General features: G+C 42.1%; 3 protein-coding genes across 4 annotated transcripts in view; all 3 read left to right on the top strand.

The window, feature by feature from the left end:
• Positions 1-683: 683 nt before the first annotated feature.
• LOC139768651 (protein brambleberry-like) lies at positions 684-5,237 on the top strand. Its single transcript, XM_071699062.1, has 8 exons — positions 684-897; positions 1,128-1,583; positions 1,659-2,060; positions 2,657-2,842; positions 2,918-3,140; positions 3,228-3,527; positions 3,733-3,945; positions 4,084-5,237. Exons 3-8 carry the CDS (start codon positions 1,680-1,682, stop codon positions 4,293-4,295), a joined length of 1,515 nt encoding a protein of 504 aa, XP_071555163.1. The 5' UTR covers positions 684-897; positions 1,128-1,583; positions 1,659-1,679; the 3' UTR covers positions 4,296-5,237.
• A 203-nt stretch (positions 5,238-5,440) lies between these two features.
• On the top strand, positions 5,441-7,853 carry LOC139768652 (quinone oxidoreductase-like protein 2). 2 transcript variants are annotated; one of them, XM_071699063.1, is made up of 8 exons: positions 5,442-5,863; positions 6,076-6,309; positions 6,388-6,585; positions 6,724-6,905; positions 7,015-7,103; positions 7,179-7,305; positions 7,380-7,509; positions 7,606-7,853. In XM_071699063.1, exons 1-8 carry the CDS (start codon positions 5,624-5,626, stop codon positions 7,657-7,659), a joined length of 1,254 nt encoding a protein of 417 aa, XP_071555164.1. In that variant the 5' UTR covers positions 5,442-5,623; the 3' UTR covers positions 7,660-7,853. The 2 variants fall into 2 exon arrangements, with proteins under 2 accessions (XP_071555166.1, XP_071555164.1); XM_071699065.1 differs by lacking the exon at positions 7,015-7,103 and having other exon boundaries at positions 5,441-5,863; positions 7,165-7,305.
• Positions 7,854-7,940: 87 nt separating this feature from the next.
• LOC139768648 (uncharacterized) overlaps positions 7,941-15,767 on the top strand; it is a 60,635-nt gene continuing 52,808 nt past the window's right edge. The window contains exons 1-4 of the mRNA XM_071699058.1: positions 7,941-8,085; positions 8,175-8,356; positions 8,425-8,637; positions 14,897-15,053. The gene's annotated coding sequence lies outside the window, so the exon portion shown is untranslated. The remainder of the gene's footprint in view (positions 8,086-8,174; positions 8,357-8,424; positions 8,638-14,896; positions 15,054-15,767) is intronic.

Below are 15,767 nucleotides of genomic sequence, written 5' to 3'. Positions count from 1 at the left end.
ATTGCCTGTTGCCTGGCATTGTGCAAGGGGCTTTACACCTGTCTTCTAACATCATGGGTATACTCCCTTCTTCTAACTCGCTGTGATAGAAAGAGAAGGGAGTATACTCGTGTGCACTCGGGTGACGTTTCCGAACGCAGTCTAAGAGGAGCCATATGGCTTTCGGCATCTTGGATAAAGTTCTGATTGGTCAAAGAAAATGACGACTGCGCATCCTCGAAACTGTTACACCTGTCTTCTAACATCAGGGGTCCAGAGTCCAGGGTCCAGGCATTTCGTTTCGTGGCGTCGATTCATTTACAGCAATTTGCAGCCCGCCGGGATCACGAGAAGGTGAGTGATCGAGAACGCGCCGTTGTAATCCGCGTCGTCGTCGTCAATGAAAAAGCGATTTGTTCGCGAAATGCACGAAATAATATTCCGCGTATCTCCGATCGTCGGCGGGATTCCGTGTATTTTCGCCGCGCTCTCGTCCGTAAGTGCAGCCGCTGCGTCGCCGGATCATCCTTGGGACGCCACGCGCGCGAACGACTGGCATCGTGGCATCTCGGCGTCGCGTGGCGCCGCCGATTCCAGATAACTTGTAAATATATCGCGCGGACAAGCGTGTCGCGACCCGCCGCGCCGCGCCGCCGCGGTCTCGTCGCCGACCCCCTACGTTTCGCGATTGTTTTGCTTTCAAAATGTTCAGTGCGCCACGTGACGCCGCGTTCGCCCTCGCGATTGGCCCGGCGCCCAGCCGTCTCGAAAAGGACGTTCCTCGTTCCTCGTCTCGAACGAGTTGAACACGCGCGGAACGACGGTGATTTTCGCGTCGCGCGGGCTCGAAGGCTCCGATCCGATCTCGTTCCGGCGAGACCGACGCTCGGATAAAACGCGAATCTCGCGGTGACGACTGTGAGTGTCTGAGCAGAATAGCTGACTTATAATTTCAAGACAGTGTTTTATGCTTTAAATCTTTGTTTTTAGCAACGCACAATACTGTCTTGTGTCTCAAGTCTTAAACGAGTGTACAAAGTGTCAACATTGTAAGACTTGAGACATAAGACAGTATTGTGCGTTGCTAAAAACAAAGATTTAAAGCATAAAACACTGTCTTAAAATTATAAGTCAGCTATTCTGCTCAGGCCCTGACGAGTCGCGCGACGACAAGCCAGGATCAAAATACAGTGTAGCACGTGGTAGCACGTTAACACGTGGGCGCGCGATCGCAGTACGTGGCCACAGTTTCTTTCTTATACTGTGACGTGGCTTCGACCGCCATTTGCGCATTTTAAACGCAGCCGTTGCCGGCCGTTGGAGCAGCGCCGGACGTAAACACGTGAAAAGCACTTGTCATCGCGTTTGAATCCGCGAAACGGACTTGCCTGCCCGTCGCTCGACACCGCGACCGCCGAGTCGGGCAAGAAGAATCTCCTGTCGGTAGATTTTCCATTCGTTCGCGAAACCAGAAACCACGACGCGGACGACGGTCACGGGACGGACGAGCCTGTCTATTTTTAGTGGCGCGATTTTGCAACGTCGTTTTCTTCGACGGGAACAGCTGACCGTGCATAACTTATTCACCGCGGATCGTCGACCAGGTAATCGCCGTGCGTTTCAGCGTGTTGAATTAACGCGAGGCTTGAAAGTGACGCACCAGTTGCATTCTCTTTCAGGCTTAATCAATTTGCTGCGAAATGGAGAGCAGGCTCCTGCTGGTGACGCTTGTTCTGTCACTTGGATGTAACGTCGGAAGCGCATCCGTCCTGGACAGCAATCCATCCTCGAAAGCGAGCGATGGGAAGGATGCGAATGTTCTGGTCGCCGACGGCGTGCCCCTGATCTCGATCCCTTACGAGTCGATGACGGAAGACGAGAAGTTTATCCAGGAGGCCGCCAAGTTCACGGATATTCAGGTGTCCCCGCCGTTGGAGACGTGTCAGCATAAAGTCATTATGAAGATCAGGACCACGTGCTCCGACATGACCGAGGAGGAGCTAGCCAAGCTAGGCGTCAATCTCCTTAACTGTCAATCAGCAGTTGAAGGCAGGAAGATGTTCCCCTGCACCGAAGAAATGGTACGTACTTTTTGTAAGACGCGCAAAAGACTTGTCGTTGGTTTCATTACGCTGAGAGTCGACGTTTCATTAGTCTCATAAAATCTATACAGGAGTAATTGAATTATATGTATAACGTAGAAAGTAAATTTTTTGTTAGATTCTGTGACTTTCTGAGTGCTTGATGCTCCAGCATGCCTAGCAGTGCTTTATTAATTAAAACTTACCGATTTATTATTTGCTAATAACACAAGAGAATAGATTACGTTAGCATTAGAACAGGATATATGTCGGAACCCTTCACGGATTGAGGGGGTAATGCTGTTCAATGCATTCCATGCCTGTTCAAACCTGCACACTTCCCCCTCCCTTTACTCCGGAAGACCTCCCCAAAGCTTATGGTTTCAGTCGCTTAGTATTCACTGTACTGGCATTCAAATTGCCTGAGCCACAGATTTTATCGCGTAAACTCGATTAAAAAGAATTAGAAATATAAATAATAATTAAAAGTGTACCAAAAAGAGTGTTGAGAGAATATGTGCATGCAACAGAATCACAATTGTGTAACTTTGTTATGTAAGTATAAAAGCATGATTTCTGTTTTTTTATTTTTTTAGTCTCTTAAGCAATGCACAATCGACATGGATACTGACATGTGGAATGCATATCACTTAATAAGTAACAGAGCGAGGGCGATTTGTTATGCAGCTCGAAATACACAATTTCGTGCTCTTACAGAGTTAACGGTCAACAAGCTGATGCAGTCTGCACATTCTCAAATTAAGGCGCTGGATTCCATAAAGGTAGTTATACGTTCCTTCAGCGTGGTTTAACAATTCGTTCTAAATGGAGGCATTATATTAATTTTTATTAAACAGCAAGGCCAGGATCGTCTTGAAGAACAGACAACGGAAGCTCTGTCATCATTAACTGAAGGAAACAAGGTGCTTCTGACACAACAAGAGTACTTGAAGGATGCACAAACGACAGCTCACAAGCTTGTAACAACAAATCTGACAGAGTTGTATAATGAAAAAGCGTTAATACGATCTGGCCACGTTCAACTTGCTGCCATGACAGAAGAAATAAAAAATAAGTTAGGTTAGTAAACTAAACTTTTTATAAATATATTTCTTTTGTACTATTATACATAGAGTGTCCTCTGAATATATTTTACGTGTTCTTCAGAAAAGGTGCATAAGGATCTCGAGCAACAAGCCGTCGAACATGGAGAAAATCATAAGGAGGTATTGCAGGATTTGATTAGCATACAAGAACAAGCGCAAATGATCTGGGAGAAAATCGAGCATAGCACTAATCGCATACTGGAGCATAACGAGGAAACTATCCATCAGTACGAGCAAACGATGCAGATGCTCGCGCAAATTAACGATACCACCCAGTACATTTGGGATCTCACTAATACAATGCGCACAGAAGTAGACAAAAAATTGGGATGGCTTTACATCGACGATACCGGTATAACCGGTATGTCATTACATAAAATATATTTGTCGTACGAGAGAACGATTAAATTTGACAATTACGTGAAAAGATGCAAATTTTGTTAAATTAATTACATTATATTACTTAGTTACGTTGATCGTGTTATGTTGCAAATTCTCGTACAGATTAGAATAAGTGGAGATATATCAATAACGCAACACATCCATACTTACTTCCATATTTTTAGATGAAGAAATGCAAAGAGCGTATCACACATTTTCACACATCGTGTATATATTAGTGGCGATGATAGTCGCCGCGTTTTTTCAAGCGCCGTTTTTTACCAGAGGTACTATCATGCTCGTTGTGCCGGCGAATCTTTGTATCTACCTGAAATACGGCATGGAGGCCTCTTTAGATTTTACATCTATGACGGTGTTAATATTCTTAATCACCGCAAGTGAGTACTATGCATGTCGAAACGCGTGATAAAATGAATCTTAAATAAATATAGAAGGCGAAGAAGTAATGATGATATAAAATACTTTATCTTGTATTACATCAATTTACGTTTGACGCATTTATTTCTTTAACGCAGTGCATTTCGTAATGCTGGGACTACAAGGTATGATCGGACCAAACATCTCGAAAGCGAAGACGAAGCTAATTAAGCGGGTCCATCGAAAAGGCCATTCGAATGGCGTTGCGTACGACAATGCACCGTCGTCGCATTCCAATTCCGTGCCGAAAATGCAGCTGCACCAAAATTCTGAAAATGGTGCGTTAATATCAATAAGAGTAGAACAGTAATATGGATGAAACTGGAGGAATGGGCCGACCAGAAGCTAACCTTCACGCGGCTGGTGTCGTCCAGGCTGGGACGTCATCTGAATGCGAATGAGATGCAAATGTTCTGTTTTCCAAGGGAGTGCTTAGTTTTCCACGAACGGAACATCGTCGTTAGAGAGATAGTCTACTATATATCTATATAACGGAAAAATCCATTCGCTAGTTTAAATCCGTTTAGAAACGTCGCGCCGGAGTATTTTATATGAATCAGTATCTAATTATTTACAGGAGTCTTTGTTCATAACTGATATGCGTAATTTAAGCGACCGATACAAACTAAATGCTGTGTTTTATTATGCCGAAGAAAACGTATCGCGCGCGAAATGACGAATTAACTGAACTCAACGAAAGGCGAATGCAAAGAAAATTATATGTACACTACCGGCAGGAATGCCTGGACATAATACATATACATATACATATACATATACATATACATATACATATATGTCATATACATATCAAAATGTCCAGGCATTCCTGCCGGTCAGTGTACATACATCTAATCGCGACGTGTCTTCACGAAACAAACTCCAAAAGACTGATAGCCGACATTCCGAAATGTCTGCTTATATATTTATAATCCAAAATCCTAAATGACTAGCTCCTCTTACATATTTGTTGCTGTTGTAAATCAATTCAACGTGTTTATTTAATACGCAACAAATAATGTAAAACAACACATTATCTACTTATGTCTTGCATCGAGCATAGTGGACAGCGATTATAGATATATAACAGGACACATATGGATGCCTTCTAATGTAAATCGTGTAAAATATTATAATACAATGACTGTTACTTTCAGTTCTGTTTGTGATAAAGACAAGACTTCATTAATTGCTCATTTGTAATAAAATTTATATATTTTTATTAAATAATAAAATATACGCATATATCAGACATTTACGAAATGGCAATTGTTCTTTCTCTATAGATATTTTTGGAATCTCTGGCCTAGTTTACACCGATCACTTGATACGCGTATTAAATAGTAAATAACTAGTGAATTAGTTTGATTATTGACTGATCAGCTCAAATATACTATTCGATACGCGTATCAAGAGATCGGTGTAAACTAGGCCTCTGACGTCACACGTGTGCTACTTGCCACGCCGCCACGTCCACACATCGGAACATTTTTTTTTTGTTTCCCTCGGGTGAGGGAGGATATAAGTGCCTTCAGCCCCTCCTGGCCCCTCCCTGGAGCTATATAGCACTGTATAGCACACACATCGGAACACACCCATGATAGGTTAGGTTAGTGGCAGTAATAGCGACATGCGAACATGTCATCTACGATAGGATGCCGAATTCTCGCGAAACTAAGCAGATGCAGATTGAGTGGCTTGCCATTGCGAATTATCGTCGCGAGGAGGTTTAGCAACATCGCGGAAAAAGTGGAATCTACGAAGAGCTGCGCGCCAGCTCCGCAGCCGGGGGAAATTCAAGCCGCATTGCTAAAAGAGTTTTCCAGCCCTCTCGTAATAGAGAATCTGGAGCCGCCCAGGAGAACACGGGAGACCGAAGTAGGCATAAAAGTCGATTGAAAGCTTATCTTGCAGAAATTAAATATAATATAATTATAATCAATATCTTGTATTTAAGTGTCAATGATACTGAGAATGTGTATCAATAACAATTGCAGTTAATTTCCCTCTATTCTCTGATGTTTTGTACCTAAATGTCAATAATATTGAGATTGCATATAGATTCAATGATGACTGGTTAATTTTCTTAGGTTCTCATTGATGTTCACTATTGCGCTTTGAACGTCTCCGATGCGCTTCTCAGTCAGAACTTGTACACGTTCGAACCGAAATTGCCGATGATTCTCGGTCATGAGTTTGTCGGGAAGCTGGTGGAGGTTGGCGCAGAGGCAGAGAAAAACGGCTACAAGGTTGGCGATAAGGTCATTGCTCTTAACAAGGAGCGATATGGAGGCTTGGCTGAGAAGTGCTTGGCAGAAGTTGGGGTAGAATATACATTTGGAACTTGAATTTTCTGAAATGTTTAATGATAGCATTCTAATAATGATCTTTTTCGTATGTAGGATATATGGAAGGTACCTTCTGTGAAATCAGCTAGCTCTGCGGATCTGGCGAGTACCTTAGACAGCTATATTACTGCGCTAGTCGCATTAGAAAGAAAAGTTGAGCTCAACGAGGATGACATGATTCTAATAAACGTCGGCGTAAGCGGCATTGGCCTAGCAGCTGTGGATCTTGCAACAAATGTTTTCAGGGCCAAGGTGGTTTTTTAATTTATTTATTTTCTTTTTACTTATGCCGTGGCATATCATGATTATTTTATTTCTAAAATATTTATGAATAAAGAAGAAAATTGAATGCAGGAGATGTTGCAAATATAATATAATTACTTTTAAAAGGTCATTGGAGTTTGCGCCACAGAAAACTGGGCCGATCGAGCTCGAGATATGGGAGCATTCGCGGCTCTCAAATACAGCAACAAGAAGCTGTTGAAACAGATAGAAGATATCGCAGCCGAACGAGACATCAAAGCTATCTTCGATGACGAAGATGGAGCGTATTTCAAGAAAATGTTGAGTTGGTGAGTCGTAAATAAATTTATTGATATGTAAGTGAACTTTTGACAGATTAAGACTGTATGGATCTCGATCAAGTAAGATACGGAAGTATATCGGCAGTAATATTTTTAGCTTTACCGATATCTACAAAGACGCAACGTTAAAGGATTTGTTGCGCAATGACAGTTTCGCTGTGGTGGTGCATCACTTGTCTCGCGAAGGTACACAGTTTCTATTTTGAAATACCCGTAACTTAACGTAGGACGGTGCATTCACTTGTAGCCTCTGTCATGAAGGGCGCGTGATCATAGCTGGCACTGCGGCGACCGTGACGGACAATCGTTCGGAGGTGCAGAAAGGTTCCTTCAGCATCACTGGCTTTAATCTTGCGGAATACAAAAAGAAGAAGCCTGATATATATCGGTATGCCATACATTTGTAATTTCTTTCGTTGCCGATTGACAAACATTTCATTATTTCGTTTGTCTTAAAATTAGTCAAGCGGGAGACGATGTCCTACAATTCCTTGAAGAAGGGCTCATTGCACCATCTTATTCGTTGATCGCTGGTATGCACAAAGTCAACGACGCTTTGCGGTCCATTTCCGAAAATATACTTCCAGGGAAAGTAAGTAGTTAGAGTTTTATATGTTTTTTCAATATCAAGAATTTATTAAACACACGTTTGCATATCTATAACTGTTGTACGTATGGAAATTCGCAGGTCGTCATTGACATGAGGAACAAGGAAGCTGAGATAAAAAAAATAGTCACGTGATCAGACTCGTATGAGGTGTGTTTGTTCTTGATGAGCATTTTATAAGCATTCTTTATGTTCTGATCCATCTTAAAGACGAGAAAAGCACGCTACCAGTGCACAGTGATATTTATATTTATGAACAAGATATATATTATATAAGTGGAATGTATTAATATAGCATTAAAATTGTTAATAAAATTTTCTTATCTAAATTTTAATGTTACTTTTAAGCACACAGGCGCAGTTATACATTCTATGTACCGCTCTACATCGCAATTAGCAGCAGTCATTAGATTTTCTTGCGTCTAGTTGACCAGCACGATTTGCATGGCGTTACAGTTTTTTCTAGCGTGTCCCGACTTTAGCATTGCCAAAGAAAGATTTACGGCCGCTTGATTGAACGCGGTTTATGCAAAATGATTCGACAGCGATTACTTCCATTAAGTGAGCCATTTTAGTGACTCACGAGTCTCGTTGATCATGCCAGAGATATTACGTTGACATTCAAGTTACTCAGCAATTTTTATGCGCAGATACTTGCGTGGCTTCCCGTCGGCGTGTTTAAACCGAACCATCCCGCTAATGAGACGTCGAGAGTTAATTACGTCGAAGTTAATTTACACCGGCAGCTAGTAACGAAGTCGGTCTTCGCGTCGCGGGATTGCATTTATTTATGACATGATTTTGACATAATTAGCAGTCAGTGGGCTTAACGGTTAGTAATTTATTTTTCTGTAAATACTTGAAGATTTAAAATTGAAACCGAGACTGATTTTTTTTTAGTTTGCGCGTAACGTAAAAGAGTGATCGGCGATTTCACCATCAGCAGCTAATCGTCTAGCCTTTTATTCTCCGCGAGGGGGGTCTTCTCGGATGGCAGACGACTGAAAGTGCCGATTAGCCCGGTGACTCAGGAACACGATGACGTACAGCGTGGGCGCCCCAGATTGCGCGGACAGGACGCGACCAGACGCCGGTACCCCTCTGGGGTAGAATGTAAGTCGCAAAAATTACGTTGTCCTTCTCCAGGACGTCCTACGTTGCGTGAAGGCTACTCGATCGAAACCTGTCACGGGGCGTCACTGAGGAATGCGACACATCGTGACAACCGTGATTGCTCGTGTTATATTTAGATTTAGATCTATCAAGGTTGCTTTCGCTTAAAAATTCAACTTCTGGACAATGGATCATTATATACAAATTATTATAATATATTAATATAATAATTTTAATATTATTTGCATTATCGATCGCATACAAACTCACGCAGCCGTAGATTTGACGTTGAAATTGATATTGTCAAAATAGATTTTTTATTCGACCTAACTGATGATCTTTATTAATTATAATTGTCACGACGTTTTGACCCTTGGTTTTGGTCCTTTTCATACTGATATAAAGCATCCTTTTTTTTTCAATTCTTAACAGTGATGCTTATTAGTATGAAAGTTATATCGATTGAAAAGAACCAAAACCATTGATCAAAACGTCGTGACAATTATAAATAATAAAGATGACCAGTTAGGTCAAATAAAAAATCTTTATTGTTAATTATTTACTGGCGAAGTTAAAGTTTCCAATTTAATATTGTCAAAATTAGTTGTATCAGGGTTTATTTCGTTAGTATACAGCGGAACACGCGTTAATTACCTAAAGTTTAATTAAATTAAAATAATTACGAAATTATTTTTTAATACATTTGTCTCGCAATTTCATCTCCCAACGAGATCTTATGCGAGTTTTCCTTTTATTTTCTGATTCTGACTATTAATTTTCGCGTCGCGGAGCTGCATTCTATGATCGCAAATTCACTTATGCCGAGGCGCGAACAGTTGGCACGTCCCAAATGTTGTTAACGCTGTCCGGCCGGTGGAGGCCAATTAGAGCGGTTTTACGTCGTTAATCATAACGTGGCTCGAGTTCAAGGTGGCCCCCGCCTGATTAATCGTAGGCGTGGTGTGCGCGATTTCCAAATCCAATTGTCCGGTCCGTCTCTGGACGGAATATCGCGAGTGCACGGGTTTCTTATGTAAATGCGCTCTCTTCCCCTGATTACGAATATATGGTTATATTCCAGGACTGGGATCTTGGGTGGCAGTGTGGTCTTGTGGTAAAGCGCCAGACTCGTAACTCCGAGGAACCGGGTTTCGAGTCCACCTGATCACAGGAATTTTTATATTCCAAACTGCACCCCCCGCACGAGTGGGGCTCGTGCGGAGAAACTGGGCTATCTTTCGGAGGAGACATTAAATTTGAAATTGGTCGTCAAGCTTGGGGAGCTTGGGAGTTTTGGTATCCATTTTAGAAGAGTCGCTATAAGAAGAGCACTTTGAAATGGATTCGTTTTCATTCGTTTTCAATAAAATTGTTGCTATTTCCAAGATATCTGCAAAATATAAATTTTTAATTAATAAAACGTAAAATTGCACGTTCCGTAATAATGTTACAGGGATACCTGAGAGATACCATAATCACCTGTTATTGTAGGAATTTTACTGAAGGCAATTATAATTATTAGTAAAACTTTTATGATATACATTTTCATACTGTTAAATAGTGTAAAATAACTGTGTAGCAACTGGAAACGACGGCGACGCTAATATATACGCTAATATAATATATACTTATTAGCAGATAGCGACTTATGTTTTATGTTTACTATGAAAGATAGCCCAGTTTCGCCGCACGAGCCGCCCCACTCGTGCGGGGAGTGCAGTTTGGAATATAAAAATTCCTGTGATCAGGTGGACTCGAACCCGGTTCCTCGGAGTTACGAGTCTGGCGCTTTACCACAAGACCACACTGCCACCCAAGATCCCAGTTCTGGAATATAACCATATATTCGTAACCATACATTCAAATCCAATTGTCCGGTCCGTCTCTGGACGGAATATCGCGAGCGCACGGGTTCCTTATGTAAATGCGCTCTCTCCCCCTGAACCTTGAAGTAAATCGTCGTCGCCGCCGTCGCGGAATCAAGGAAAATTGATTCCGCCGGTCGTTCTTGCACGAGCTCCAAGTCTGAAACATATTTACACACGTATTTATATACGATAGTTTTCTCTCGCAATATTTTTTTATGGAATTTGAGTTGATTTTTCCTGGCAAGGAAGATCAATTCTTTTATTAAAAATAAATACTTTCTGACGAGGCAAATAAGGAGAAAGATAAATGATAAAGTCAGATTTGCTAGTAGACTTTAATAGAAATTTTATTTAAAATTTTGCTTTCTCCTCCTCTCGTTCTATAAAAATTATAACATTAAAAAGTGTTGTGATAAATAATAATTTTTTAAATGTTTTTGCTGAAGGACAGAAGTTACTTAATTTTGTTTAATATTTCTCTTCCTTTCTAACTCAAATTGAATTGTCCCGGGAACGGCCTTGTGCTAATTAATGTAAGGGGGCTCTGGTGTAATATAGGACACCTTTGATGAGACACCGCAAATGTCTTTCGACAATTTTCGCCTAAAGGCTATGCTTAGGCAATTACGTACATCTGTCAGTGCGTATCCCAGACAGTTTCGTCAGTGATATACGATTCAGATAATATCAGGGCGTTATAGTCGCGGCATTTGCCAGGTGTTGTAGATTCGCGGGCAACAAACGGCGCCCGTAGTAAAAATTGTATGCAACTAGCGAGATTAACGAGCGAGATTTCACGGATTTTGCTATTCGCTCGTTTAAGACTAACATCGCGCGATACTCATCGTCCTCTCTATCGTCCTCTCTATCGTCCTCTCCATCCGCTAGTGAGCGTACGCAGATATTACGTGTCTAAGGGCTCAGACACAATGAGAAAAATAAGGAATAAGATAAAGGAATAAGGAATAAGGCATGTTGCATCTCACTTTAATGTACGTGTACTGAAGTGAGATGCGACATTCCCTTATTCCTTTATCTTATTCCTTATTTTTCTCATTGTGTCTGAACCTTAAACTTGAGCGTAAATACACGTTCCGCGAAAATTGTAAATGTGATAAATGAGCGATACGTTCGTCAAAAAAGACCTGAAGAGACAGATGCTCCCGATGCAAGATAAAAAAGCTTTTCATAGAAAAATTATAGAGAACACCGCCTCCATTATTCGCTGTAGTTGAAACCGCGGGTACGATCCTGCATGGTTGAGATCCTTGGTCCCGCACGAAACTTGAGGTCCTTCTTCGCGCAGTCCTCGGTGCCGTATTCGCGATGTCTTTGAGTTCCACAAACTTTTCGAAACGTTAAATCGCGAGCTCTAAATTTCTGGGTGGCTAGTCGAAAGAAAAATGTCATTTCTAGAACTTTTTACGAAATTTATGTGGTGTATGAGTATCGCAAAATCGTCGACGAGCACGCGTTGAAGGTATCGAGCATGTGGGATTTCACGACGGGAAATGTTATAGAATAGAAAACATGCAAACGCGCTGTTCCTTGGTATTACACCTCCGCGCGAAATCCACGCTCGAAGAAGAGACCTCGGCGAAACACGGGGTTGAAAACGTCGCTATTAGCTGGACCATGAATAACTCAGAGACTACCCGGTAATTACGCGGTGTGACGTTAATCCCTCCGCTGTAAAATTCTTTTACACGCAGCTCGTGCAATTAAGGAACATATAACAAACTGAAACTCGTGCGAACTAACATTCTGCAGATTTTTTCTCTCTCGTAAATTTTGTGCGCGAAACAAAAACATTATAAAACGTTTGAAAAAAAAAATTAAAATTAGCATCGATCTGCTTTCGCTGTAATTATTCCTTGCATGGCAAACGTTTGCGTTTTAGTTTGCCTGAAGTAAAGATGAATTTATTAATCATTATAAACATCATGGTACTCATTAGAATCGTCAGTTTAATCGCGAGACCGTGAAGCGAGCGTTCATCATCAGTCGGACTCGTTTCACGCCGGGGATAAATAACCGTTAGATTTTCATGAAGCCATGAAAGACACTCCTTTTTTACTCTCCGCGAAAGTTCCCAGGCGTCCTCCGCGGATTCGAACATTTCTACAGGACTCCGTCGACTTTCTTCGGATTCGCTCGTAAAACGGCCTTATAATATTTTACACTCTCAACGATAGACAGCAATTACGCTTTTACGTAACGGCGTAACGTATCGCGAGTCGGTTGCCCAACGTTGTGATCCACGCCGTAGATCATCGCGAGATCAGAGCACAGAAGGATCCGTAAACGCCGACGAATGTATTTCGCAAGTTCCCGAGAAGAATGATGATCGTGCTAGTGAACGTGCGTTTTCCGGTTTCTCATCTCGTCGACCGCTGCGGTCCGCGATCAACAAATCGATTCTTGTCGCATATTAAAAGTCTGAATTAGCGGGCCGACAAAAAGGCGGAGAATTGAGTCGTTACGAAAGGAACGTTATGCGTAACGGACAATCTCATGCCAACCGGAAACTTGCGGTAGGCAGGCACGCAGTGGCGTAATATCGCACCATTGTAGATCATTCCGATCACAATCGAGCACAAGTCGCTCAAGGATCCTTTGAAATTGTCTTCTGGAACAGGTTCCGCGAGTGCGACGAGTAACAATCTCGTTACGGGGACGGCATTATCGTTGATAAATCGGAGTTTAACGAGCGAAATTATGGCCCGTCCAACATCATCAATTATTCGTTATTTAACGTCACCGCAATGCTTTACCGAAGGGATCTAAATTGTTTTCGCAAACTAAACGAACAAGGAACGAGGCGAGATAACTCGCCTCTTAATCGCGTTCGCGATATAATACGCAATTTTTACGACGCGAATGGAAACGATAATGGATTCGTAACGTTATTGTATACATAGATTGCTTTCCGATTGATTTATCGCGATGGGACTCTGAGAAAACGAACGCGCGCGTTTGTCTTCGCGGCGAATTAACGAAACGCGGCGTTTCATGCAAATGCCTCACTTTCGATCGCTCGCTCGCGCGACGGTTGCGACCGGTAAGCGTAACAGCCTTGGGAGCGTAAGAGCTTCGAAAGCGCGTAAAGCCGAGCCGAGGATCGCGGCGCGGTTTTGTCCCGGGAGCCGTAATTTAGCCATCGCGTGTCTTTGAAAGAGAAAGAGAGAGAGAGAAAGAGAAACGGGAACCCGGACAGTCCTAGCTGTCGCACGCCACGGTTCGTCAGGTCGCCCGACCGGCAAAAGAGTCACATACTAATAACTGGAGCAAAGAGTTGTGTAAGCCGGTGGGTGGCCGCCTTTCTCTGCGAGAGCTGCGACTGGCCAGGTTTAGCGCTGAGCACGCCGCCGCGTATACACCGACCGCTCGATTTTCTGCGCCCGCCGAGAGCCACGGAGAAAGATATCGGCGGACACCCGCGATTATTGAGAAGTACGTGTTGAGAAGCGGGGGAAGAAAAAGGAGAAGAAGAAGAAATATCCCGCGCCAGCACGGTGACGATGTTGGACTCGCGAGACTTGAGAACGCAGGTTCCTCTCGTTGAGCCAACACTCCACCTAGACCTAACTTCGGTAAATAAGAATCCGGGAAGCGCGGAAATGAAGAGACACGATTTTTCTCTTTCGGGAAAAACTTGCTAGGAGATCTTATGAAGATAACCATGAATGCGTGATTTTAAGATAGATAAATTAGAAATATTGATCAATTCTAGGAGTTGAAGACCTGGTACGCAAATGTATGAATCGTTAAGACTTGACAACGATGTTGAATTTTGTTTCGTACTATTTATTATTATTGTGGTTCACGGGATTACTTATTTTAAAAAATAAATGCCTGTAATAATCATCTTGAAGAATATCGCGCTAATAACCGTAAGAGTCGCGAGCTGCCGAAGCGAATAGTTGCTTTATAAGTTCCAAATATATATCTCTCCCGATCTCTACAAATCACTTAATTTTTTTCACGGTTTTGGGTTTTATATCTTCAAAATCAATCTCTCTTTTGCTCCCTTTTTGTCTCTCGCCCCGATTTTTTATATCTTGATCTCTTTTTCTCTTTGTCTACAATATAGATACGGTATTTAAATGGTGTTTATTATAAAATGCGCAAAATTACAATTTTTCTATCGTAACGTGGACTTATCGCCCTACGTTGTTTTGAAATACTCGCATTTAATAGCTTTAGTTGGGAATTTTCTCAATTCTCATGAGATTTTTCTTTCTTTTCTCCTTTTCCGAATACAATAATGCATTTATGTTCAAAATGGTAATCTCTATTCTATATTTTATATTAAAGGCGATAATTTTTATTCTTCTATTTTTCGTTAGAAATAAAAAACTGATTAGCTCATATCTTTTATGAATTTTCAGATAGACTTTCCATCTGCAATTATAAGACATGACGACGCTATTTTTGGTACTGATCGCAGAAGCTATTCCCCGCGCCCCAGGCCAGACATAAAAGGAGCATTCACGAAAAACTGGACAACTGTAAAGAACGAGCTGGATTCGAGAGATCGGACGGAAGGTAGGTAGGTGAATTGTCGCGAAGGTCGCCCAGCTCACTTTTCCCTCGCACTTTTCTCGGTTGATTCTCGGCTCCTTGCGGACCTCTTACTCCCGTCTGTCTGCCTGTCTGTCTGTCTGTTACACTTCCATTTCACTGCACCGCTACGTGCCGTTCCCATAAGCGGCACAGTTAATTTCAATGCTCAATGCGGTTCCCATATAATAAAGCATAACGAATATGTGCTCACGTGCGTATTTTCTCATTACACTTTTTTTACGTTATATTAAAACACTCACATACGGTTATTATTATGCTCATCGTGGCCGAAAATAATTCTCTTCTCGAGAGCCGAACGTTTCTTATGAAATGTAAAATTGAAAATCCAATCAGCGTTATACAGACATTACATATAATAACGCGCGCGGTAGTTATCTAAGGATCGTCGTGAGGAAGAATATTTCGGACGAATTATTTAGCAATCGCGATATTAAAAGACGATTAGGTAGCGTACGAATACGAGGATTGCCGCGACTCCGTCATATTTCTCTGAGCCTTTCCCTTGAAGCGTTGACAGGGCAGTGATTAAGACCGTCGAAAGTGCCGTTCGTGAGCGCGCAATTTCGGCAATGTCCATCGAGAGTGACGTTAATACCCGCCCGTTTCGCGAACGACCCCGTGAACTGAACTCTGCCCTCGAGAAGGCGCATAACGCGGCCGCTTCGTATTTTTTTT

The sequence above is a fragment of the Temnothorax nylanderi genome, unplaced genomic scaffold, assembly GCF_030848795.1.
Source record: "Temnothorax nylanderi isolate EJ_2023f unplaced genomic scaffold, tnyl_v1.0 TNYL_tig0017_pilon, whole genome shotgun sequence".
Classification (NCBI taxonomy): domain Eukaryota; kingdom Metazoa; phylum Arthropoda; class Insecta; order Hymenoptera; family Formicidae; genus Temnothorax; species Temnothorax nylanderi.
This window is presented reverse-complemented; position numbering and strand designations above follow the sequence as displayed.